A 27,448-nucleotide genomic window follows, 5' to 3' on the forward strand; every position below is an offset into this window, starting at 1 on the left:
CCCTAATACTATGATCCCTGTTATAGCCATAGTACTGTGGAGCAGAGAAAGCTCTGGAAAATCTGGGTTCAAATCCCATCTCCCATACTCACCGAAGCCCAAGCAAGTCACTTCACTACTCTCTGCCTCAGTTTCCTTATTTGTAATATGGGAATAATAATCTCTGAGGCTCCAATGAGATCTACATGAATAACTTTGCACACTTAAAATTTACAAAGGGTATTTATTATTATTGTGTTCTCCTATTATCAGTCAATTATTATTATTATGCTCTATAATCAGTCCATTATTATTATTATTAATTTTTATTATGTTCTCCTATAATCTGTCAAGCTTCACTTCTGTCTTTTCCCATGTCTCCCCTGGCTCTTTCTTTCACTCTGTCCTATGGCTCTTTTCAGGCCCGAGATCCTGGTCATCCAACAAGAGGATGGTCAGTTTTTGCAGCATCCTTTGGGAGCCTCTGGACTCTGGTCATTTCCTTGTTACCAAACTATGTGGGTTCAACCAAATGCCGCCAGTCCAAGAATTGTGGTTTAGTGAAAAAGACCCTTGGCCATGGGCTCAGGGGACCTTCACTTAAAATCTGCTGGTCATTCCCTTCCCTAGACCTCAGTTTCCCTATCTGCAAAATGAAGGGGTTCAATTCAATGGTTTCTGAAGTTCCCTTCCATTTCCATGACCTTCTCAGCCACTCCAGCAGCCCTCCCAGCCTCCTTTCCCATAGAGACCTAGTGATTCAGGCAGTAGCCCTCCAGACCCAGGAATGAAAGAACACTCAGTGACCCAGAGGCAAGTAACTGGCCAGGAATGTACAGCTCCCCCAGAATCCCCCGGGGAAGCTTCCTGCTGGGGGCCTCCGCCATGGGGGGTTGTGGGAGGCCGGGGAGAGTGTGAGCAAGCTTGTCTGCCCTCCATCTCTCCCTCGGAAAGAATTCCTCCCCCCAGACCTGGGGTTTTCCCCATCTGTCTGGATCTACTTTTGACTCCTCCCTGGCTGATGGCAAGGGGCATCCGAGGCAGGGGGATAGGAGTAGACAGTGAGTTTTCCTCAGTGGGTCAGTTGGGGGAGATGGGGGGGGACGGGAAGATTCCCACAAGGAGTGGTGATGGAGAGAACCTGTCCTTGGGAAACTGGGATGCTGAGAACTCTGGGAAGGATTTTTGTCCCTGGGCAGAAGACAACCAGGGCTCCCCAAAGTTTCTCAGAGGAGTGACTCCCAACACTCCTGGTCCGGGAGACCCCTGGAGCCGGGGTAGCTGCTCTCCTTTGTCCTAGCTGGAGCTCCTGTCCTCGGTCCTGGATTGGGGGGGGGTCTCGGTTCTCTCTGCAGCATTGGGGGTGTCGGCCAACTGGAGAAATAGACTGCTGACTTCACTCCTGGGGGGGAAGGGTACGCCTCTGGAAATATTGGACTCCCAGTGTTCGGCTCCTTCCTTTGATTAGCTGCCCCCCCCCCCCCCCCCCCCCGCCATGGTGATTGGAATCGATGGTTCCCGAGCCCTCCCCCGTGACACCTTGAGCCCAAGATTTCTTCCAGTCCCGAAGTCTGAACTTAAGGCCCCCCCGAGGTCGGCCCCTGGGTGATCACAGTTCTTGGTGACGGCCTCCCCTCCTCCTGCTAAAAGAGGGGGCCAAAAGCAATAGCCGTTCCACAAATGTCGGGCATCTCGAGGCCGTCTAAGAAGGTGGGTGCCCTTTTATTTCTAAAGGCCCGTGTTGTTCTGAGTCCCCCAAAGGGGGGGATGAGGACCATTCCCGGCCAGTTCTTCCCCTGGGGAAACTGAGTCCCGGGGAGGCTTGGGCCAGCGAGCCCGCCCCCGTGAAAAGCCTCTGAGCCCCGGGGCCAGGGCTCCAGCTAGCTCCTTGCCAGATCGCCCCGGGCAGCCTCGGGGCCGGGCACGGAGGCCGGGCCGCCCCGCGTCCCCGTGCCGGGCCGCCGCGGGCGGCCGTACCTCCGTCCTAACCCTGCACTCCTCCCGCTCCCCATCCCGTTCCCCGGGCAGCTCCGCAGCTGGCTGCGCTCGCTGCCGCTTCCCATTGGCTGCGGGCCTCGGAGAGCCGACCAATGGGCTGGCGACTCTCTCCCGGAGCGGAGAGGGAGGCCGGCTGAGGACCGCGGAGGGAGGGGAGGAGGCTCCCTCCTCTCCTAACCCTGTACGGGCTGCGGGGCGAGGCTTTCCCGGAGCTCAGGGCCCAGGAAGGGCCGAGTGTGGACGGCGGGGACGTGAGGGAGGCAGCTGCAGAGGGCTGCGGCGCTGGGATGGAACCCGAAGTGTAGCCCACCAAGTCCTGGCAGTCAGTCGGCCGACGTTTAGATCTCCTGGGCGGGGCAGCGGTTAGAGCCCCAGCCGGGAGGACCCGAGTTCAAATCTGCCCCCAGGCACTTAACACTTCCCGCTGTGGGACCCTGGGCAAGTCACTTGCCTTGGAGGTCCTCTGGGCGCCGGGCTGCTGGCTTACCTGAGGCTCCGTGTGCAGCGTGGGCGAAATAAAAAGCTTGGACAGCGCCATAGTTTTCTCCCCAGCCCCTTCCCCCCTCTGTAGGGCAGAGGCCGGGAGAGGAGTAGTAGACCCCCTCCCGATCTCAGGTGGATGGGGGCGGGGGAGGGGGGAAACGACTTTTAAGGCCACTTGCGCCTGCGCGTGAGGATGGACAAATGATACGATTTAAGCCGGAGACTCTAGGGATCTTTCTAGTCCAACCTTCTGTTCTCGTGGAGGGGTCGGTGGGAAAGCCTCGGAGAGAGGCAGTGACTTGCCCAGAGTCACCCTGGTAACAAGTGGCAGAGGCCGAATTCGAACCCAGAGCCCGCCACGGGCGGTGAGGTCGCGAGTGGGCCGCTCGCGGTCCGTTCCTCACCGGGAGGGCAGAGCAGGCAGCTGCTGCACATGTCACAGCTGGAAGGAAGATTTGTGTTGGCGCACTAGTAGGAAAAATAGGGAAAGAGAAGGGGAGAACAAGTCTAACGTTTCCGTCTGTTTCCCCGAACTTCCAGCCTCCGCCTCCCACCCCGGAGGACCCTGAGCTCCCGGACACCCACCTTGCAAACCCCGGGCCTTTTGTTTGGGTCCGCAGCAGGGGCGGGAGGGTCAGGCCCGGAGCTCAGACCAGAGGGGGAGGGGAACGCTTCCCCACCCCCCACCCCGGCATGCGGAGAGGACTGCTATCTGAAAAAGAGAGGGCCTTGCTTAAAGGATGGAGGAAGGGGCTGGGAAGCCGGACAGGGAGGCCAGCGAAAGGAGTGCTCCCTCAGCTTTGCGGCTGAAGGGGAGGAAAAGAAAACCTCGTGGACACGCTCTGGGCTTTGAGTGCCGAAAAACTTAGAATGCTCCACTTGGAAGGAGGCTTTGGCAGGTCACTGGGTGGGCGGGCCTCGAGCTGGAGAATTTAACTCCGACCAATGACCTCCCTCCTCCCCAGCTTAATTAGTGGGGAGGATGGAGATGGCCATCTGATGAGATCATACCATCATAGACTGAACTGCAAGGAACCTCGGGCGTCCGCCAGTCCACCCCCTCTTTTGGCGGATCAGGAAACTGAGGCTGCAAGAGAAGAACCAGCTTGCCCAAGATCACAGCAGTAATTGGAGGAGCCGGACGCTCTAAGGAGGGCTCTCCCGCAAACTACGTACACTCCACTAGCTGTCCCTCGAATCCCTGCGGCTCTCGTGTTGGGAGAAAGCGAATCCCGACGAAAGAGAGTGACCGCCCCTGACCCACAGGTGGCAGAGGCACAGCCTGAATGGAACTGTCCCGGCTTCTGGTTCCGAGCTCAGTCTTACTACAATTAAGTCGAGCCAAATCAATTCCAGAGACACTGGCCGAGTCTAGAACTTTGTGCCAGCTGCTGAAGATGCCCAAATTACAGATGACCTAGATTCTGTCCTGGGAGGGGGAGGGCTGACAGTCTGATAGCCCGGATGCAAAGTTTGGCCCAAGGGAGTCCGAGTTCGAATTCCAGTTTTGACACTTACCCTCCCTGAGATTCCGGGCAAGTGATTCTTTCAGTATCAGTATCTTTAAAATGAAGAGAGTGGACCCTTTTAGCTAGAATCTTCCATCCTCTGATAAAAGATGGGGGGACCCTGCGTGAAGATAATCGACAAGCTTTTATTAAGCTTAGCAAGACCCTTTAGCAAGGGGTGGAGGATAATAATCCATTTATATAATACTGCACTGTATATATATAACATTATATACAGGATAATACATAGATATAATAATGTATATAAAGCACAGTACTAAGAGCTTTACAAATGTCTCAAAGCACCATGGGAAGGGGGACGTTATCATGAGCCTCATTTTACAGATGAGGAAACTTGAGAAAGACAAAAGTGAAAGTTTCTGCCTTCAAGGAGCCAAGACACCAAAAAAATGTTTCTTGTGGACATATATGTATACATACACACATTTATATATGCATTTATACATATGCACATATATGTATATATACACACATACATAAAGAGAACAAGAAAAATTAACATTTAGATAGTGATGTACAAATATTTCATTGGATCCAACAACTATAGAAGGTGGGGGCTATTACTGTCTTTTACAGCTGAGGAAACTGAGGCAGATGGCAGTTAAGTGACTTGACCAAGATCACAAAACTAGCAAGTGCCTGTGAGTAGGTTAAAATTCAGGTCTTCCTGGCTTCAGGTCCAGAGCTCAATCTACTTAGCTGCAGAGAGCCGGGGACGTGTTCAGGGTCTGAGGCTTCCCAGTTGCAAGTATGGTGTAATTGATAGCCCTTGTTGCCTGTCTCTGGAAGGACCCCAACAAAGGCTTTGGAAGATGGGGGGGGGGAAGAGAAGGCTGGGCAGCCTGGAGTTCCACACACCAGTGCTGAGGTCAGGTCAGGATCTTAGAACTGGAACCATGGTAGTGAAGGGGGTTGTTGAGAGGGACAAGGGAAGGGAATGATTCCGGACGCTTCTGGGGAGCCTGAAAAAGAGGGGGAACAAGCCTCTTGCAGCCCAGCCAAGGAAAGAGTGTCTCCCATCACTAGCAAGGCTCATGCCCCTTGGCTGCCCCCTCCCCATGACTTCTTTCAAACTTGGGAAGCTGAGCTCTCTCTGGATCTTGGCTGCCACAGCCAGTGGGGGAAGGGGAGGAAAGAAAGGGAAGAGAGGAGGGAGCCAGGGAGGGGTGGGAGCAAAGCCTGAGGCCTGGACTGAAGGATCACTTCATGGACTTGTCTCTCTGTGGCCCCCAAACGCTGGGGAAAGGCCCTGGGAGGGTGGGGGTGGGAGCCTAATTGGCAGCTCCTTATCTCCTGAGAAGAAGCTGCTGGAGGAATACCTTCCCAGCTGACTCACCAGCCCTCTCTCCCCTCCCACCCACTCTCAGGCTTAGCCGATAAGGGAGATCCAGGAGGAAAACTGGGTAAGGAACTCCTGCTGAGCTTGGGGGGGGGACTGCTCTTGGGGTGCAGACAGCACATCCACGTCCACAGGCGAAATCCAAGAAGGGGCTGAGCTCACAGGGGACGGCGGAAGGGGCGCTGTTAGCGCGTGAACAGATGTCACCGTTCCTCATTTGAAAACATTCCCACATGTTTCTAGGCAGAGGCAGAAATGAACATCCTGGCTTCTCCAGCGGGCCCCTGACCTCCTCCTCCTCCTCCTGCCTTCATCCTCTCCTTTCCAGGGGCTGCTTGGCCAAGTTAGACCTGGACCCACCAACCCCCAGAGCCAGGAACTCATTTCTGGGATTGTGAGGTCCACGCCAAGACCATCAATGGGAGGTCAGAGAAGGGTCACGGGCCTGGGATCCAAGGGATCTGCATTCCAGTTGTTGAAGCAGCTGGCTCACTAACTTTGGATAAGTGACCTGACCTTTCCAGCCCTTGGGTTCTCCGTCTGTCTAAAAGGAATTCCTGTAAAGATCAGAAGGGTGATAAAAGTAATTTGAGAAGTCAAAGGGGATTACCGGGGGAGAGGAGGCTAGACAGCCGTCCATCAGAAAAAGATCTGGGAATTTTAGAGGACCACAGGTTCAGGATGTCCATAGTGGGAAATACCATGTCAAATAACCAGGAAATCCAATGTGATCCCGGGGCCACCTTAAGAGAGGCAGAACTTCCAGGAATGATAGTCTCGCTACACTCTGCCCTGGTCAGACCACACAGAGAGTATTCAATTCTGAGTGTTCAGGATTTAGGGGAAAAAAAAGACATTAATGATTTTGGAGAACATCCAAGAGAGCCACTAGAATCAGGAAGGGTCTCAAGGTCACACCATAAGCAGGATTGGGTGAAGGGACTCGGGTTGTCGATCCTGGAGAAAAGACTTCAGTGGAATAGAATGACCATTTTCAGGTGTCTGAAGGACAGATATGGGGAAGAAGGAGGGGCTTTTGTTCTTTTTGGCCCAGAGGACAGAAGCAGGAGAATGTGGAGATTTTGCAGTCTGATTCGGGCTAGATGAACTTTTAGCAGCTAGAGGAGGTCAAAAGTACAAAAAGATTCTCCTCTTTGGAGATCTCTGGGCAGAGGCTGGCTGACCCCCCATCAGATAAGTTATAAAGGGGATACTTCTTCAGAAGGTCAGGTGGGTGGCTATTGAGGTCCCTGCTGATTTCCAGATTCTGTGATCCTAATTTTGTGATTCTGTGATAGCTGTGACTACTGGGAAGGGAACCTCTTGGTGCTTGACCAGACCCATGATAGTCATGGCTAAGGAATCCCTTAGCCTGACTTTCTGGCTTGAGAGCTGGGGCCAATTCTAGTTCTAGAGCGTTCTAAAGCTATGGGTCTCTTAGCTCTAGTAGAACCGATTGAAAGAACTGGGGACGTTTAGCATAAAAGAGAAGAGTGGAGGGAGGGAAGGAGAGAGGAGGAAACATGGCAGCTGCCTTCAAGTATCTGAAAGACTGCCCAGAAGAAGAAGGATTCAGCATGTCCAATTTGATAAAGAAGAACAAGGAGCAAAGAACCAAGTCATAGCTCAGCTCAGCATTAGCCAGAACTTCTTCATAATTAGAGTTGCTTCTTCATGGAACTTAGAGGCAGCCAGTGGTTCAGTGGATAGTGCACTGGGCCTGTAGTCAGGGAAAACTGAGTTCAAATATATAGCCACAGATACTTCCTAGCTGTGTGACCCTGAGCGAGTCTCTTCATCTTGGGTGCCTCAGTTTCCTCATTTGGAGAAGAGATGGCAAACAACTCTGCCAAGAAAACCTTAAATGGGTTGTTCATGAAGAGTCATACATGACTGGAATACTTGAATTCAAATCCAGCTTCAGACAGTTACGAGCTATGTGACTCTGGGCAAATCACTTTCCCCTGTTTACCTCAGTTTCCTTATCTGTAAAATGAGCTGAAAAAGGAAATAGCAAGCCACTTCAGTATCTTAGCCAAGAAAACCCTAAATAGGGCCGTGAAAAGTTGAACACAGCTAAAGTAATTCAACAACAACCCATCTGGAATGATTGCCTTGATGAAATGCGCCCCTTCTCACTACAAGTCCAGCAGGAGTCATGACATCATGGCCCTGAAGCTAGAAGTCACCCAAGAAGCCACAGAGTCCAATACTTCATTTTACAAATAAGGAAGAGTCAAGTGACTTCTTCACTGTCACATTGACAATAAATAGCTGAGCCAGAACTTGAAATTGGAATCTCCAACTCCACTAATACCTTTTGCTAGTTTGCAGGACATCAGACAAGATTTAGAGTCTCTAGCATTTTCATTGGCAAAACAGGAACACTATAAAATGCAATTAAAATGTTAATTATTAGTGTTCTCATTCCTTCAACTGCTATCAGAAGCATGGGTCCATGTATAAACTCTCTCAGGAAGGGGGGAAGAAGGAAGGGAGGGATAGAATTTGGAACTAAAAACTTTTAAAAAGTAAATTAGAATTTGTACATATAATTAGGGTAAAATTAAATATAATAAAAACGAAGTCTTGTTATGTTTCTTTAGGTTATTATCTACTTGGGTCCTGGGCATTTGCCATAGTCTTCATCCAGTAAACTGAGTATTCCTAGATGATATGGACCACCTTGGGAGACCTTGGGTTCCCATTCACTTGTGATCTTTTTTTTTTAAATTCCATTTCATTCTTCTCAATAGGAAGTATCTGGACTGTCTCAGCTTCTTCTCCTGTGTCAAATGGATGGGATCAAGGGAAGCTGGGTGGGGGAATTCTGATCAATGAATCAACTTCTTGTCAAGTAGATGACTTTCCAGGAATGATAATCACAGAGTGTCAGATTTGTAACACGTCCCAGAGAATCTCGAATCCATCCCTTTTCTTGCCAAGTATACGGTCTTTAGCAACCCAACAGGTAGCTCTGAATCAAAGTTTGTTCCAAGGCCTCTAGGAGAAATGAATGGGGTGCCCAACAGTTAGGGAATGACTGAACAGCATATGAATAGAGTGGGACATTATTGGGCTTTAAATAATGATTAAGGGGATGATTTTAGAAAAAACATGGGAAGATTTTGTATGATTTGATACAATGAGGTGAATGGAACCAAAAGAACATTTTATCCAATAACAATATTGTAAAGACAAATAACTTTGAAAAACTTAAGAAGCCTGATCAATGCAATGATCAACTACAATTCCAAAGGACTGAAGATCAAATGCACTACCCACACATCAATGATGAAGACATAATTTTTTGGACAAGGCCATTGCTTGAATTTACTTTGACTATATATTTATAATGGGAACAGAGGTTCCTCCCAATGGAGGAGAAGAAGTCAGGAGGGACAGAAGGGAAGTTTTAATTGATTGAGAAGAATTAAATTAAATTTTTAAAAAAGATCACAAGTGAATGGGAGCCCAAGGTTGAATAACTAATTGTTTTTTTTTTTTCCTATGGAATCTTAGGAGTCTTTTATTGATGACTTCTCATTGACTTTGTCTTCAGGGTAAAATAAAATTGTTATTGGATGTTACTAAAATTCTCCATCAGCCTTGAACTATAACTAGCTAAGAACCAATGAATGACTTAGGACATTTTAAAAGTTTACACATCAGGGGAATCTTGCTTATAGTGCTTTGTAGGGTTTCATGAAGTCATTAATTTAAGGAAAAGAAATAACAACAGTGGAAATATAAGGAATGTGAAACTGTTTCCCAAGGGATATGGTAGAAAATCTATTATTTTCCATATCAGAAATATTGAATCACTAATTGTTAAAAAGTTTTTTTTTCCATGATGTTGAGCCTAAGTTTGCTATATGTTGCTCCTAATTTTGCCCTTTGAGAACAAGCAGAATAAATCTTGAAATGTTCCAATGTTTGGGACAGCTAGGTCTGAAGTTGGGAGGATCTGAGTTCAAATCTGACCTTCCTAGCTGTGTGACCCTGGACAAGTCTCAGGGGGAAAAAAGGAAAAATAAATGTTCCAAGATTCCATATTCCTTCAAATAATTTGTGACAATTTTCATGTCTAATTTCCTCCCAGTTTTCTCTTCCCCATGTTCAACATCCCAGTTCCTTCAGTCTTCATAAAGTCTGAAAAGTGTATGATCTCTAGGGCCATTCCCAATCGTTATTGTCTTTTTTGGACACTCTCCAACTTCTCATCTTTCATAACATGCAATCTCAGAATTAAGCATAAGATTCCATGTATGAGTGGACCAAGGCAGGGTAAAGTGCAGTTATCATCTCTCTACCTCTTAAGATGACGCATATAAATAAATGCAACCCGACTTCTACATTAGCTTGCTTGCCATGTGAGATTATTAACCGATAATGAACTTGAAGTCCACTAAAACCCATAAATGCTTTAGTCAAACTATTATCTAGCCATGTTTCTTCATCCTGGACTACTGGAATTGATTCTTTGCTCCCAGGTGTGGGACTTTACATTTAAACTTATTCAATTTTACTTTATTCAGTTACACCCAAAGTTTTCACCTGCTTGTTCATTTGGTTCTGTTTCTTGGTGAGCTCATTCAAGGTTTTCTTGGCAAAGCTGCTGGAGTAGTTTGCCATTTCCTTCCCATTTTACAGATGAGGAAACTGATACAAACAGAGGGTAAGGGATCTACCCAGCTTTAGTTAGTCAGCATGAGACCAGATTTGAATCTGACTCCAGGACTAGCATTTTATCCACTGTACCACCCAGCTGCCCCTCTCACACTACAGGGATTTCTTTGGATCTCATGCTATTTGTTTTATTTCCATATTGTATTATTTATTCATCCTAGCTTTGTATTATGTGAAAATCTGATAACTTCCATCTTTGCTTGTATCCACGCCACTAATAGAAGAGTTAATGAGCACAAGGCCAGACAGAGATCCTGGTCTGAGCACTGGGTTTCAATGGAGATCTTTTCTCCCTCTACTAACTTTTCCCTGAGATGTGTCTGTCGCTTCCCTTTCTGCCTTTGATTCCTCAATCTCTACGACATTTGTCTATATACAAGTCATCTCCCCTCGCTTCTGTCCGGCTCCCTAAATAGAGGAAAGGGACCTTAAACCACCATACATTTTCTACTTATGTATCTCAAGAGCCTGGTCCTTAGCAGGAGCTTGGTCCAGATTTGCTGAGTTGGAGCAAATCAATGCTTTGGTTGCTTGGAGAAAATCTGGTGGACAATGACCTTCTGTCTTTTTTTTTCCCTTTGTCCATCTGCCAGCACTTCCCAGAGCACCTGGAGCACTTCACAGAAACCATGGAGGACTTCTCCAATGACCTCTTCAGCAGCTTCTTTGATGACCCTATCCTGGCCGAGAAGAACCCACTGTTGGACATGGAGCTGGACCCGCCCACCCCGGGCATCCAGGCGGAGCACAGTTACTCCCTGAGTGGGGATTCAGCCCCTCAGAGTCCCCTCATTCCAATCAAGACAGAGGACAACCCAAGAGGTGAGTACTGGGGAGGAGAGGTCAGGGCAGGAAGGAGAAGGGAGCTGACCAGCCTCCGCGGAGAGAGGGCTCAGAAGAGAACAGATTGGGATTCAGCTCACATCCTTTAATCTCCCCTTCCTGTAAAATAAGAGATAGATCAGTGAGGTCACTTCCGCCTCTAAATCTGTATTTGTGGGCCTAAATTTCCTTACCTGTAAAATGGGGCTCTGTGAGCCTCAGTTTCCTCATCTGTAAAATGGGCCAATTTCCTTATCTGTAAATGCAGAGACTGGACTGGATTGTCCCTTTGCACTCTGGGTCTAAGATCCTCCATGAAGAAGGCCACGATTCAACTCGTGGGTCTTTCCCACCTCAGTCAATGAAATCATATTATTGCAAACCTTAAGCTCTAAATAAATGCTAGCTGTGGATTTTTGCTTGTGCTCACTGAGGACAAGGACTGTCTCATTTCTTGCTTTTGTAGTATAGCCAGAGCTTTACACACAGTAGGTGATTTATTAATGAATGTTGAATTGAGTCTCCTGCCTGAATTTCTGCAAAATCCTCTGCCCTGGAGTCTGCTATAACTAAGCCTCCCGGTGGTTGGCTAACGGGCATATTCACAGGGAGGCTGGCACTTGGGGCAAATCTAGTCACTGGGAAAAGGGGGCATGGCCCAGGCAGACCCTAGAGGTCAAGTCCAATCCTAATTTTGTCAGTGAGAAAACTGAGGTCCATCAAGGTGAACAACTGGTCCAGGATGGGATTCTTCCTGACCCGGGCTCAGGGCCTCTGAGCCACACAAATATAGGAGCCAGGCCTTGCCCCAGAAGGGACAGCCTCCCCTCCTTTCTTCTTCCCTGCCCCAAACATGGCTCCTTTGACCAATCCTAGGAAGCGCTTTCTCCTACGTCTTGTTTGAACAAAAGGCTGGTTGTTCTGGGTGGCTGTGGGAAGGAAGTGTTTCCCCCACCCCACATGTGGCTAATTAGGGCCAAGTCTTACCTGACCCACCCTAGTTATGGCTTTGGGTGGTAGGAAAACCCAGTGGTTTTCCATGATGCTCTGAGGTTTTCCAGTTCAGCAGGACCCCCTATTTGACTCCTGTTGGCTCTGAGCAATCCCTCGGGCCTCTTCCTGCAGCCCATGTAGGGCAGGAAGGGACCACTCTTCTCCAACCTGAGAAACTGTGGGCAGGGCAGGGGTGTAGCCCATCCTGTGGCTTGTTCCAGCCCACGACAGACTTTCTGCTCCCCAGCCCTCAGCCAGCCCAGCCCAGCCAGGCTCCACTTACTACTCATCCTGCCCCACACAGATCCTATTTTTAAAGTAATTTGTTTGTGGGCACCTTACAGGGGGCAGCTTCCTGGAGGCGGCCTGGATAAGCCCTGTAATTTAGGAAAGCACATGGTTGTCCCTGGAGCTCGGGGGCGGCCTGTGGCCATTCCACCTTCTGCCAATCCCTCCAGGAAAGGCCCGGGCTTGGGTGGAGGGGGATACAGGGCAGGGTGAGGCAAACATCTCTCAGCCACTTGGGCTTACCGCTTCCCCAGGAGGCCGAGCTCTAGGTGCCAGGGGCCAGGCTTTCTTCAGACCCCCACAAATGCACTAAACACACAAGCTCCCACTGAGGAAGACCAAGCTGGTCTTGTAAGGGAGCCAGCCCCCTAGGGGGCTCCTCACCAATAAGTTGTAAGAGGTAAAAAGCAGGATGCTCTGAGATTTCTAAATCCTGCAGGATCACCTGTCTGACTCCTGACCAGGGCAAAAACTCCAACACAGGCTCATAGCTAGAGGTCAAGGGGCCTCAGAGACCACCCATTTCAGCTCCCTCCATTTATAGACAGAAGATACACTCCCACTGGGGGCCCCCAGGGACTGAGGGGAAGGCAGAGAAAGACCCCAGGGTCCAGAAGGGGAGCCCACCCAGAGCTCTGAACCTCAGGAGCTGTGAAACCCTTGGGTATAACCCTACATAACCCTTTCCTTTTTTCCCTCATTTTCCTTATCTGTCAGACAAGGGATTTGGACTTCACAGCCTCTAAGACCAGACAAACTTTATAGTAAATATAGTATTGTATATAATATATTATAGCTGCTAGTATTTAATATAATCTAGAGTAAATATACTGCAGTTTATAATTCTAAATTTTATATGTGTACACACACACACACACACACACACACACACACACACACACAAAGAGAGAGGGAGAGAGTATATAGCCTAGCTTCTTAAACTGTGGTTTGCCACCCCATATATTGTCTCATAACTGAATGAAGGAGTTGAAAATTTGTGATTTATTATCAGGAAACGTTTGATTTGTGTGCCTATTTTATATACCTATATACCCAGAGTCACGTAAAAATTTCTCAAGTGAAAAGGATTGATGAGTGGAAAAAATTTAAGAAGCCCTGGTATATAATATATAGTATATGATATAGTATAATATAGAGTATAGTTTATAATATTAAGCAAATAGAGTATATAGTATAGTATATAATCTGACGGAAATATAATCTATCGGAAATATAGTCTAGTATATATCTATAGTAAATATCGTCTAGTCTAGTATATAGTCTATAGCAAATATAGCAAATGGTAAAATAAAAATATAGTAAATAATAAAAAATATAGTAAATATAGGATAGGATATAGTAAATATAGTATAATATATAACATGGAGTATAATTTATAGTACTAAGTAAATATAATCTATAGTATGAGATATAATCTATAGTAAATATAGCTTAATATATAGTAAGTATAGTATAGTTGATTATATGTCTATAGTAAATATAGGTATAGTCTAATAAATGTAGGACAGTACATAATTTACAGTAAATATAGAATATATGGTAAATATAATAAATTATATATTTTGGTATGCAATACATAGTAAATATAATATAGTTGAATATAGAGTAAATATAGGATAGGATATAACCTATAATAAATATAATATACTAAGTATGTAATCTATAGTAAAAATAGTAAAGTATATCACATAGTATGTTAATAAATAGTCTATAGTAAATATAGGATAGTATATGATCTATAATAAGTATAGCCTAATATATAATATCATATGTTAGAATATAGACTCTATAGTAAATATAGTATAGTATGAAGTCTATCATAAATTTAGGATAGTATATAGTAAAATAGTATCATCTAGTGTATAGTAAAAATGCTTAATTTAACACAGTTCCTGGCACATAGGCACTAGGTAAATGTTATTCATATTATTATGATTATCCCCCACATGCAAAAATGTGAGATTTATAAGCATTATGTAGCAGAAAAAGCACTGAAATTAAATCCCATTCTTGAAGAGCCATATGATCTGAGACAAATCATTCTCCTTCGCCCCCACCCTGTGCCTCAGTTTCTCTATCTGGAAAGGGATCTCTAAATCGTACCAAACCCTTTCTTCCCAGAGCTGGAACATGGAGCATGGGCCCTAGGGCATAAGCTATGTGCCATCATGGTGAAACAGGAGCAGAACCTGGGACCTGAGCCACCAGGAGACCAGCTGGCAGCCCCCTCACCAGTTGTGGTCCCAGGTCCGGTCAGCAGCACCTCGGCCGACATACCGATGTTTAGCCTCGGCCCGCTCCCCCGGCTGCCCGCCCCCCACGAGGTGAGCCCCAACTTCTGGGCATCTTCCCAGGCCCTCTTGCTGGGGAACAGAGGTATTTGTTTGTGTGTCTATCCACGAGGGAAGGAGGGATGTGCCTTGAGAGGAGGTGACCTGGCCTGGGAGGGAGGGAGGAGCCTAGGGTTCAAGTCCACACTCCAATACTTGTCTGAAGGTCATTTTCCTCTCTGCAATTCTGTGATAAAACTCCATTTCACAGATGTGGAAAATGAGACTTGAAAAGTGGAGGTAGTTGGTCAGCTCAACGTGGATGGAGCTAGGATGCAAATCCACATCTCTTGACTCCAAGGCCAGCATTCTCTCCACTAAGTTTCCAGCCTCTTGGGGCCTCATTTTGCCTCTTCTGTAAACTGGGGGTAGAAGTAAACAAGATTTCTATGGTCCAGCCCAGCTCAAATAATCCATAGTTCTCTGAGGAGGCTGGAATAGGGGAGCTCTAAGGTTTTCTTGATTAGTATCCCAGATTCAGAGTTGGACCTTAGAGGCTTTCTGGCATCATTCCCTCATCTTACCCAAGAGAAAAAGGGCCAGAGAGAAGGAACTTGCTCAACATTACAAAGGTAGAATCCAGATCTTCTGACCCCCCAATTCTGGACTCTTTCCACTGCCTCACTTCTGGGGCTTGATTCTTCCTGGGCGATTAAATTTTCCTTCTCTTATCCACTTTTTTGTCTGTAAAAGGGGGTGATAATCCTTTCCCCCAGAGGTGTTGGGAGGAAAGTGCTTTGATAAATTGTAAAGTGTTTTGGAAAACTGAACTCTGATTATTGTTGCTGGAGATGGCAAGTTTCTGCAGGTGCTCTGGGGCAGTGGGGAAAAGTTTTGGAAACAGAGGAAACAGTCTCTTGGACACCTTTCTGAACCCTGAGCTCTGGAAAATGCATCAGATACCCAAAAAGACCAGGCAGAATCATTGAAGACATTTAGGGAGTGCTTTAAAGGTTGCAAGATATTAAAATACATGATCTCATTTGAAACTCGCAATAAACCTCCAAGATAGCAGTTGTTATTATCTTATTCATCCCCATTTCACAGAAGAAGAAACTGGGGTAAGGTGCAGTGAATTCAAGATTTGGCTCTGCCTTTACTTCTTGGGCAAAGAACTTTTCCAATCTAGGGGGGCCTCAGCTTCTTCATCTGAAAATGAGGAAGTTAGATTCCTCTTCCAGCTCTAAATTAATGACTGAAGCATAAGTGACTTGCTCAGGGTCACACATAGCTCATTAGTGCCTGAGTCTAAGTGCCCAAGTCTTTCTGATACCAAAATCATCTATCTTGCTTAATGGATTGTTATATCCATTCTATCCATAATAGGGATTGTTATCCCCATTTTTCCAGATAAAGAAACTGAGGCTCAGAGAGGAGGCGTAAAATAACCAAGAGCATATAGCTAGTGGTAGTGGCAGGGTTGGAATGCCCCCCAAAGGGATCTGACTCTTATTACCCCTATTTAATCCCTACAATAACCCTATTAGTATAAATATCATTATCTCCATTATACATAAAAAATTGAGATTCAGAGAGTTATTATGGGCTTTTCCAGGATCACAGGGCTTGTAAGGGGTTTCTTGTGGCACCTTTCCTATCTTGAGCCCAGGGCTCTGGGAAGATCTTGAAGATCAATTATTGGTTAAAAAGCTAAAATACAGATTCAATCCCAAATGTCCCAGCTCAATGTCCAGTGTTCTGCCCACTGTATTACATTTTATCTGCTTCTGGCCCCTACCTATTCCATGCCCTCTGGGAAAGCCTCAAGGAAAATGTTTTCCTGGGTTGCTGAATGATGAATACAAAGGAAAAAGTAAATTTTTAGTATAAGAAGTTTCTCACTATTTTTTGCTGCTGAACCTTTTTGGAAATCTGGGGAAATTTACAGATTTCTTAGAATACTCTTTCTATTTATTTTAGTCAGTACTATTATTTTAAATAAGATTTTATTTTTCCATTAACAAAATTAATTTTCTTTCCGTCCCAGATAGGGGAAGAAAAAACAAAATCCTTGTGACAGAAATACAGTCAAGCAAAAAAAATTCCCTCATTGACTGTGCCTAGAAATATATGTCTCATTCAACATTCTGAGTCCATCATCTCTGTGTCAGAATGGAGGGTAGCCTACTTCATAATCTGTCTTTTGAAATCAGGTTCATCATTATGTGAATTAGAATTTTCATAGCTTTCAGAGGTGTTTGCCTAATAATGTTATTGTTACTGTTTAAAATGTTTTCCTGGTGGGGCAGCTAGGTGACGCAGTGGATAGAGTAACAGCCTTAAATTCAGGAGGACCCGAGTTCAAATTTGATCTCAGACACTTAACACTTCCTAGCTGTGTGACCCTGGGCAAGTCACTTAACCCCAGCCTCAGGGAAAAAAAAAAAGGTTCTTCTGGTGCTGTTTTCACTCTGCATCAGTTCATCCAAGTCTTCTCTGATTTCTCCGAAACCGTCTCTTTTATCATCTCTTATAGTAAAATAATATTCCATTGTAATAAGCCCAAAGACTATAAAACGTGCTCCAGAAATATCACTGCTAAGTCTATATCCCAAAGACATCCAAAATATAGGAAAAGGACCTCTTTGGGTTTTTTTTTCCTTTATTAAAGCTTTTTATCTTTCAAAACATATGCGTGGATAATTATTCAACATTAGCCCTTACAAAACTTTGTCTTCCATTACCCCCCTTTCCCCATCCCCTCCCCTAAATGGCAAGTAGTTAAGGACCTCTGTACAAAAAATATTCATTTATTTATGGTAGCAAAGAACTGGAAATTGAGAAGATGTCCATCAACTGAGGAACAGTTGACAAGCTGAAGCATATTATTGTGCTATGAGACAAGCAGAAAAAACCTGGAAAGACTTCTCTGAACTGATGCAAAGTGAAGTGAACAGAACTAGGAGAACACTATACACAGTAACTAAAATTTTGTATGATGGAGTACCATGAATGTCTTAGCTATTCTCAGCAATACAATGATCCAAGACAATCCCAAAGGACTTAGGATGAAAAATGCTACCTATCTGATATTATTTGAATACAGAATGAAGTATGATATTTTAAAATTTTCTTTTTTCTTTCTTTTGTTTGAGTCTTCTTGTACATGATGAATAACATGAAAATGTTTTACATAGTTATACATGAATAACCTATATCTGACTGCTGACAGTCTAAGAAAGAGGAAAGGCAAAGATCGAGAGGGAAGGACAGAATTTGGGACTCAAAACTTAAAAAATAAACCCAAATCTTAAAAAACTATTTTAACATAAATGGAGGGAAAATATATTTTAAAAATTAAAAAATAATATTACATTGTATTCATATATCATAACTTGTTTGGTCATTGCTCAGCTGATGGAACCACTTTAGTTTCTGGGGTTTTGCCATCACAAAAAGGAATTGCTAAGAATATTGTTGTATATATGAGTATCTTTCCTTAATCTTCTTGGAATAAAGGTGTACTGTGGTATCTGGGGCAAATGATATGCACAGTGACCTTGAGGGCATAGTCCAAATTGCTAGAATTGTTCACAGTTTGGCCAGCAAGACCTGTTTCTCCAAGACTTCTCAACAGTTTTGCTAATGGGATGGGTGTGAGGTGGAACCTTGGAAGCTGAATTAATCTACATTTCTCTAATTATTACTGATTTGGAGCATTTTTTCATGTAGCTATTGATAGTTTGGATTTCTTCCTAGAAAATTGCTTGTTTAATATAGTTCTACCATGTTTAACATGTATTGGACTATTTGCCATCTAGGGGAGGATGTGGGGGAAGGAGGGAAAATTAGAAAACAAGATTTTGCAAGGGCTAATGTTGAAGAATTGCCTACATATATGTTTTGAAAAAATAAAAAGCTTTGATAAAGAAAAAAATGAAAAATTAAAAAAAAATTTTAAAAACACATTCCCAATTTAAAAAAAGAAAAGAAAAGAAAGAAAATTGCCTATTTATATTCTTGGACTCCTTATCAAATATGAAATGGCTCTCATTCTTATAGATTTGGATAAATTCTTGGAAATGAGGCTCTTATTAGTGAACTTACTGCAAAGATTCTCCCTCCCTATTATCCTTCTCTTCTAAATTTAGCTACATTGGTCTTGTTTCTAAATATATATATAATTTCATAATCATATTCTTTTTTTAAGCAATTTTATTTATTTTATAATTCTTTTTGTTTTAAATTTTGATTTCCAAATTCTCAGTCTCTCTGATCTCTCCCTAACCACTGAGATAGCAAGCAAAATGATATCAATTATGCATGTAAAGTCATGCAAAACTTATTTTCATATTAGTCACATCACAAAAAAGCAAGAAATTAAGGAAAGTGAGAAAATTATACTTCAATTTGTGCTCAGAGTTCATTAGTTTTCTCTCTCAAGATTGATAGTACTTTTTCATCTTGAGTTTTTTGGAATTGTCTTGGATCATTTATTCATCAGAGTAGTCAAGTCTTTCACAGATGATTTTCATTATAACATTGCTGCTACATAATCAGATTCTTCAGAATGATTTTAATGAATAAACTAAAACACAGAGGATCATAGAGAAAAGCAATTGTATTGAAATATTTATCAGAAAACATTTTTTAAAAATCATGGACCTCAGGGTAAGAACCGCTTTTGTAAGGTCTCTTTTAGAACTAAGCATCCACCTTTCAATTAATTTAAATTCTGACTGTATTTAGTGTCAGTGCAAAATTTATTGATTCCATAATCGGAGGAGCTGAGTTCCAAACTCACCCCTGGCATAAACCATCTGTGTGACCCTAGGCAAGTCATTTCCCTCTTTAAGCTTCAGTTTTGTAGTCGTAAAATGTAGGGGATTATACATAGCTTCTGAATTCCCTCTAAATTTTAATTAGAGGCCCAAAGAGTTGGTGGATATATTCCAAGGAGTCTAAACTTAGATAGGAAAAACATTACATATTTATTTCAATATAATTGGTTTCTCATGTAATCCTATGGTTTTTATTTAATATGCTTTAAAAAATATGATTCTGGAGGCAACGATGCACCCTGAAGTCAGGAGGACCTGAGTTCAAATCCAGCCTCAGACACTTAACATTTACTAGCTGTGTGACCCTGGGCAGGTCACTTAACCCTAAAAAGAAAAAAAGCAAGAAAAAAACCCTTTTCATCCTTTCACTCTCCATGCAAGGACTGGATTAGCACTGGGTTATGGTAGGAATTCCCATTTGGAAACAGGCTGGACTAGTCTGTCCCAGAGTTCTCCTCCAACTCAAATTCTGTGATTCACTAATTCCATCCCTGCTCCCTAAAGGGCTGTATGACCTTGGCAAGTCACTGCCTGGGTTTCCGATTCCTCATCTACAAAAAGAGGGAGTTGGCCCAGACTGCTAAGGTTCTTTCAGCAATTCACCTTCCTTTTCATTAAACGCCCGCCCCCCAATTCCTTGCCAGGGACCAGAGCTCTCCACAGAAGGCTTCATACCATGAAAACTCATATTATGGCTCAAAAAACCAAAAGCTAATGTCTCTTTTTAAAAAATGGGACTAGAAGTCAGTGCTTAGTGCAAATAGTGAAGGTGGGATTTGTAGCCACCATTCCTCTGTGCTGGAGGCTAGCCCCCCTACTTAAAACAAAGGCATCCCATCTGTCTGAGTCTGGCCTCTTGGGGTGCACACTTGGAATGGGCTGCAGGGGTCTGACTCCTTGGGGGCAGACTCAAGTGGATGTGCAAGGAGACAGCTGCCAACTAGCTGAGGTCTGGAGATAGCCCCAACATGTTTCTCTGTTCCCTGGGACCTGGCTGGATTTGAGCCTCCCTCCCTGTGGTTTCACTCCCCGCTGCTCATCAAACTCGGGCCAGATGGAAAGGACTCCCAAGCTGTGTTTGTGCTGGAAGCATCCCCCTTCACCCCAGCTCCTCCTTCCAATCACTCACCCCCATCCCCACTTTTGGAAGATTTCAGCTGTCTCTTTGTGTCCTAGGTCCTTGGGGAGAGTGGGGGGGTTGCAGAATGAGGGAGGGGAAAAGAGGAGAGGAGGGAAAAGCAAAGGGGAAAAGAGAAGGAGAGGAGGGAAAAGCAAAGGGGAAAAGAGAAGGAGAGGAGGGAAAAGAGAAGGGGAAAAGAGAAGGAGAGGAGGGAAAAGCAAAGGGGAAAAGAGAAGGAGAGGAGGAAAAAGCAAAGGGGAAAAGAGGAGAGGAGGACAAAGCAAGGAAAAAAGAGAAGGTAAGAGGAAAGAGGAGAGGAGGGAAGAGGGAGAGAAAGGAGGTGAGAGATGAGGAGGGGAGAGAATGGAAAGGGATAAGGGGAAAGCAGAGAGAGAAGGAAGAAAATGAAAAGAGAGGGAAAAGGAAGGAGAAGAAGAGAAAAAGAGAGAAGGAGGAGGAAGGAAGGGGAAGAGGTAAATAAAGTAGGGGGAGAAGGGAGAGAAGGAAGGGGAGAAAAAGGAAGGTAGAATAAGAGGAAAGGAATGAAGAGAAAGAAAGGAGAGGATGGAAGAAGAAAGAACAAAAGATAAGGGGGAAAAGAAAAGAAGGAGAAGGAGGAGGAGAGGAAAATGGGGAGGAGAAGCAGGAAAGAAGGAAGGCCAAGAAGAGGGAGAGTTAGAGAGACAGTGGAGGGTGCAAAAGGATGAAGGGAGAGGGAAGAGGAAAATAAGTCAGATAAAGAGCAAAAGGACAGAAAAGGAAAAAAGGAGGAGTGAAAGAGAGAAAGAGGAAGAAAGGGGAACAGGGAGGGATTGTGAAGAAGAGAAAGGATGAGGTCAATGGGACAGGGAATGGGGGAGAGGAAGGACAAGGAGGGAGAAGGAAGGAAGAAGGGGGGCTGAAGAGAGAAGAGAGGAATAAAATGCTCTTCAATTAACCATAAGCCACAGTTTATCAGAAACATCTGTGAGGGGCAGAGGAGCCAGCTGCTCGCAGGAGGAGGCGAAGGCTTTTAGCTCTGCCTGGAGCTCCGACCGGAGGAAAGGAAGCTCCTTGCCTCGACCCACCCTGAGAAATGAAGGGTCAAGTCCCTGAGCCAAGGCATACACGGGAGGAAGGCACAGGGAGGGGGCGTCCTGGGGGTTCTGCAGGCTCCCCATCTCTCCTCCTTTCCCCCTCGTGCTCTCAAAACCCCCTAGACTCATGGGCTCTTGTCTCCCCCAAAACAAGAACAGGGAGAATTGGTGGGAATAGGGATGGAGGCAGGAATGAGGCAGTAATCTGGGGCCAGTTCTGGGAATTAGAGGCAAAGCTGGCCCTCTCTAGCTGAGTATTTGGGCAATCCCTCTGCCACTGGGGACCTCAGTCTCTTCATCTGTAGAAAACACCTCAGAGCAGAACCAAGAGAGCATTGTACACGGCAACAACAAGATTATGTGATGACCAACTGTGATGGACGTGGCTCTTTTCAACAATGGGGTGATCCAGGCCAATTCCCATAGATTTCTGAGAGAGCCATCTACAGTCAGAGAGGACTGTGGGAACTGAATGTGGATCACAACATAGTATTTTTACATGTTGTTTGCTTGCTTATTTTTTCTATTTTTTTCCCTTTTTGACCTGACTTTTCTTATACAGCATGATAAATATGGAAATAGCTTTAAAAGAATGGCACGTGTTTAATCTATATCGGATTACTTGCTGACTAGGGGAGGGAGAAAAATTTGGAACATAAGGTTTTGCAAGCGTGAATGTTGAAAACTCTCTTTGCATGTATTGGGAAAAATAAAAAGCATGATATAGATTGAAAAAGGAAAAGAAATACCTCAAAATATGTGTTAGGGTTACCCCTAACCTCCTGGAGTGGTGAGAGAAATATGGACTTGAAAATGCAGATGGATAGAGTCCTGGGTCAGGCTTCCCAAGGTGACTCTGCTATTTAGCATCTGCGTGACCTCAGTTTTCTCATCTGTAAAATGGGCACATGAGTTAAGAGTTGAAGGCTTCTTCTGCCTCTAAATGTACTTGCACTCCTATAACTTTGAAATGGGAGCTGTGGCCATGATTATTGTTCCTTTCTCAGGCCCCAGGAGAGATGGCACAGACACCTGTGATCAAGGCTGAGCCCAGGGAGCTGAATCATTTCCTCGAGGTGCCTACAGGTAAGGGGGTAACCCCAGCTGTCTCAGAGCGGCCCCAAAGCCCCTCACCATTCACCACTGTTCTTTTCCCACAATCTCCCAGCATTTGGACAGCCAGCAGCAGACAGGAAAAACCATTGGCTCATCCCATATTTGGAGTGCTCTTCCTCTGGCCTTAGCTGCTAATATTCCTTTACTTCATCCTGACATAGCTGGAGCACCATCTTTTATTGGAGTTCCCCTGGGGACCAATGCCCCCTCCCCCAATCCCCCCCCTTTTTTTTTCATTTTGTGGCTAGAGCACTGGGCCTGGAGTTTGGAAGATCCGAATTCAATCCGACCTCAGACACTCACTAGCTGTGTGACCCCAGACAAACCCCTGTTTGCCTCAGTTTCCTCATCTGTAAAATGAGTTAGAGAAGGAAATGGCAAACACTCTGGTATCTCTGCCAATAAAACCCCAAGTGGGGTCAGGAAAAATCAGACTGAAATCATGACTGAAAAATGATTAAACAAGATGTGTAAATATTGTGTGTCTCCCCCTCCACCATAGAATATAAACTTCTTGAGTATAGGCCTTCTGTTTTAGTCTTCCTGTCCCGGCAAACTGCCTAGGACACAGGAAGCATCTAATAAACAATCACTCATCTGTTGGTCCGTCAGAGGACACTTGCTGGGTCAGGCTCTGCTACTTCCCCGGTGACTCTGAACAAGATTTCTCACCTTCCTAGACCCAGGTTTCCTCAGCTGTAACAAAGAGGGTATTGGATGCCTATGTTTTGGTTCAATTCATCCATTAGGTGCCCCCTACATGCCAGAGCCCCATTATTCAGCCACCCTCATTCTCTAGCAATTCCTCTGCCTTATTCGAATGAAGTAATATTTGTAGAGCCCTTAGAACCACGCTTGGCACAGTGAACATATAAAAATGTTAGGTAGTAGTAATATAGTTAGTAGTGGTGGTTCAAGGGAGGAGGAGGAGGAAGAGGAAGAAGAGGGAACTGAGTTCTTTAAACCCTACAACCAGAACTCTCCCCATCAAGGTGTTTTTTTTCCTGAACTTTCTTAGTCCTTCCTAGTATGTGAAGTACTCTAGACAGTTCTAGACTCCCCCACCCTCTCATCTACTCTTTTTGTTTAGACCTTTTTCATTTGTGTCCAATTCTTCATGACCCTATGTGGTGTTTTCTTGACAAAGATCCTGGACTGTTTGCCATTTCCTTCTCCAGCTCATTTTGCAGATGAGGAAACTGAGGCAAACAGGGTGAAGTGACTTGCACAGGGTCACAAAATTAGTAAGCATCTGAACTTGGATTTTCCTGGATCTTTTTGGATCTTCAGGCCCCTATAGGTGGTAAATGATAGAGCCAAGATTCAAATCCAGATTTCCCTGCATGGACTTTTGACCTTTCTTTTGAATAATCACAGCTCTCATGGAGGAGGCCCTATAATGTTACATTTAGCCAACCAACAAGCATTTATTCATTACCTGCTATGCCTGAAGCACTGTGCTAAGGGCTGAGGGTACAGATACAAAACTGAAACCATCCCTACCAAGGGCATTGAGGTAATGAGTAGTCTGTGCTCCAAAGTCAATGAACTGCATTGTGGGTCTTCAAACAATCAGTGTGCTCTCATCTGTGAACAAGAGCAGCTGGAAGACCCTTGCATCTTCAGGGAATCACTTGTTCGTGTGGATCTTGCCCAAGATCTCCATGACAAGGGCCAGCATCCTTGGCAAGCACATATCTCCCTGCTTTAGATCCTTAACCTCAGTAACTGGAGAGCCATGGAACAGAGTTGTCTCTGGGTCTTCATTTGCCCATGTAGTTTTAGCCTTTACAGGAAATACCTTAACCTTGATTTAAGGCTGAATTTTGTCCCTATGATGCAAGGCCTCAAGGTTGAATCCATTCTCAATGACAGTCAACTGTATGTGCACTAGCAAAGGCATCTCTTTCAAGATGGCGGGAATCACTTGAGAAAGACAATGAGAAATTCATACAGGAGAAATGGAAAAGACCTACTGTCCAAGCTGTGATATACTATAGTGGGATGACCAGTACGTGTACATACCCGTGTATATATACGGGTATGTACACGCATTGGTCATCTATATACCACATACATATATTTGATAGATTCTATCTCCCTGATAAAATATAAATTCTATGCCATGGGACGTTATTTGAGTTGGGGATAAGATCCCAGGAACCTGCCTCTGTGATGTCAGATCTAGGGGTGGGGCCGTGGGAACCCATTTCCCCTGATGTCAGGGCTGGGAGCAGGGTCACGGTAACCTGATTTCCCTGGACTCTTCTCAGATGACTTGGTCCAAATGCCACCGACACCCCCAAGCAGCAACGGCAGCGACAGCGATGGTTCGCAGAGTCCCCGATCTCTGCCGCCCTCCAGCCCGGCCCGGCCCACAGCGCGTTCATCTGCAGCCATCTCTTCCTCTCCCCTCCTCACCGCCCCACATGTAAGGAAGTAGGGAGCTGGGAGCCTTATGGTGGGAGGATGGAATCCTGCCAGGGGGAGTTTAAGAGTCTTTTGAGGAAGGAACGTTTGAGTTAAGATGAAATGAATGTCCCTGTCCTCTTTCTTTTCCATGGAATCATGATATTCCCAAAATGAAAAACGATTAGCTCTGGAATGAGGGGCTTTGGGTTCAAACACCCTCTGTTACTTACTACAAATCAATTACCCGCCCAGGTCTCATTTTCAGATGTGAAAAATTGAGTTATTTTACTAGACGGGCTCTGAGGTCTCTTCTAGCTCCACTCTGGGATCTTCAGAGCTTGGGGTTAGGAGGAGGGACACACTGGAACCCAGGGAAGTAGACCTGCTGCCATCTCTTGTAGTATCTGGAGCTCAGTGGGAGAGGGGGGTGAGGGAAGAACAGAGATCTCTGATGGACAGGCTCCAGGAGGTGGGGGCCAAGAATGGTCCCGTCCATGGCACACCTTGGGCATTCCTTCCTTGGCCTCCAAGATATGAGGGCCAATGAGTAGCACTAATGAATGAAGCAGTTCCTTAAATATGCACCTGATTTGGGGTTGCCAGGGCAAGGATAAGATCAATCTCTAATGTCCATCTCCCCATCCCACCCCAAATTTATGTCCTCCAGAAACTCCAGGGGACATCGGGGCCGCTGCTCCTGACAGAGGAAGAGAAACGTACTTTGATTGCGGAGGGCTACCCCATCCCCACCAAACTCCCCCTCACCAAAGCTGAGGAGAAGGCCTTGAAGAGGGTCAGGAGGAAAATCAAGAATAAGGTATGGGGGCCCTTCAGGCCCTGGAGGGATTCCACCATTGGGGGAGTAAGGGGGTCCTCCAGGAAGATTTCTGGAGCCCTGAATGTGAGGTCACAGAGCCTAGTTTTCTTCCCAGCTCTGACCTTCCCAGATCACTCTCCTTCCTGGATCTGACTTCCCTCCTCTGTCAGATGAGACTTTTGGACTGGGCCTCTAAGATACTTTGGCTGCCCCGGTGGTGCTGTGGGAGTGGGAGGACTGCCTCGGGCAGCAGCATCGTCCCGGCCTCAGCCCCTGTGGCTTCCTTCCCACCAGATATCTGCCCAGGAGAGTCGCCGGAAGAAAAAGGAGTACGTGGAATGTCTAGAGAAGAAGTACGGCTCTTTCTAGTTCTTTTCTCTTCTACAAGGAGCGCACTGAGGGGGAGAGAAAACCCAGTTTTGTTCAACAAAGAATATTATTATTGGGATTTTAAAGAAAAAAAGACCCTCTAGAAAGGGAATCCCTCACTGCTGGGGCTGTGTAGTCTTACTTTGGGGCACTAGGTCAAAGGAGGGATCCTTCGCTTACCCAGGGGTACCAGAGGGTCATAAATGAGATCCTGGGTTTAGCCGTGGTACCAGAGGTCAGACAGGGGAATCCTGGGCTTAGCCAGGTGCAGGAGGTCAGAGGGGGGATCCTGAGTCATCTGAGGGGGGGATGGAGAAGGAAGGAGCCAGGATGAGAAGGGTTAGAATGAGAAAAGAAGCAGCTACGGGGCCCTGGGAAGAGAAGAGCAGGGATGGATGGTCCCAAGAGAAGCTATGTCTCCCCCCCAGCTCTGAATCTGGTGTCCCCTTGACCCCCACAGAGTAGAGACATTCACATCAGAGAATAATGAGTTATGGAAGAAGGTGGAGACCCTGGAAAATGCCAACAGGTGAGCCGTGCCCCTCCCCGCCTTAGCCTGGCCTCCGTTGTTGCTCCTCAGGTTGGGCCTGACTTGGTCATAGCCTTGGGGGGCTGGGAGGGAAGGTGCAGCATGGCGATGAGCTGCTTAGGAGGCAGGGTGGAGCAGTGGATAGAGTGCTGGGCATGGAGCCTGGAAGACCCCGAGCCCAAATCCTGTTGGGGGAGCTGTGTGATCCTTAACAAAGTTCTTGTCCTGCCAGTTTTCCTAGCAGTAAAAGGGGGTTAACAATAGCAGCTTTGTTGTTTTTGACTCATTTTCCCGTCCCCATTCTCCATGACCCCGCTGGGGTTTTCTTGTTAGAGAAATGACTTGCCCAGTATCTCACAGCTACCAAGTGACTGGGGCCACATTTGAACTTGGGACTTTCTGACCAATAAATGTTAGCTGTTATTATTATTATAGGACTCCTCAGAACAGGAGTCAGGAGCCTGGGGATCTAATCTCCGCTCTGCCTCTGCCTAGTGGATGACTTCTGCCCAGGGCTTTCCCTTCAGTGCCTCAGTTTCTTCCTTTGTCAAATAAGAGTTTTGAACATTAGAGGGTCCCTCAAGTTCTAGGAAAGGGATCCAAGGACTAAGGTGTGAACCTCCCTTTTCTCCTTCCTCTAGGGCTCTTTCTCCCCATGTTGGGGGGAAGAGGAGGTGGGCAGAGAGGTCAGGTCCACCTTCTGTCATTCACTAGCTGGGGGGAGGGGAAAGAGATGGAGGGACACATCCGGGAAGTT

General features: G+C 45.6%; 1 protein-coding gene across 1 annotated transcript in view; it reads left to right on the forward strand.

Moving 5' to 3' along the window:
- Positions 1-27,448, forward strand: part of CREB3L1 (cAMP responsive element binding protein 3 like 1) — a 53,637-nt gene that overhangs the window by 15,940 nt on the left and 10,249 nt on the right. The window contains exons 2-8 of the mRNA XM_074276742.1: positions 10,611-10,839; positions 14,263-14,465; positions 22,456-22,534; positions 24,838-24,995; positions 25,644-25,793; positions 26,088-26,146; positions 26,623-26,691. Of these exons, the coding sequence (XP_074132843.1) occupies positions 10,611-10,839; positions 14,263-14,465; positions 22,456-22,534; positions 24,838-24,995; positions 25,644-25,793; positions 26,088-26,146; positions 26,623-26,691 (947 nt within the window). The remainder of the gene's footprint in view (positions 1-10,610; positions 10,840-14,262; positions 14,466-22,455; positions 22,535-24,837; positions 24,996-25,643; positions 25,794-26,087; positions 26,147-26,622; positions 26,692-27,448) is intronic.

This window comes from Sminthopsis crassicaudata, chromosome 6 (genome assembly GCF_048593235.1).
Source record: "Sminthopsis crassicaudata isolate SCR6 chromosome 6, ASM4859323v1, whole genome shotgun sequence".
NCBI classification, from domain to species: Eukaryota; Metazoa; Chordata; class Mammalia; order Dasyuromorphia; family Dasyuridae; genus Sminthopsis; species Sminthopsis crassicaudata.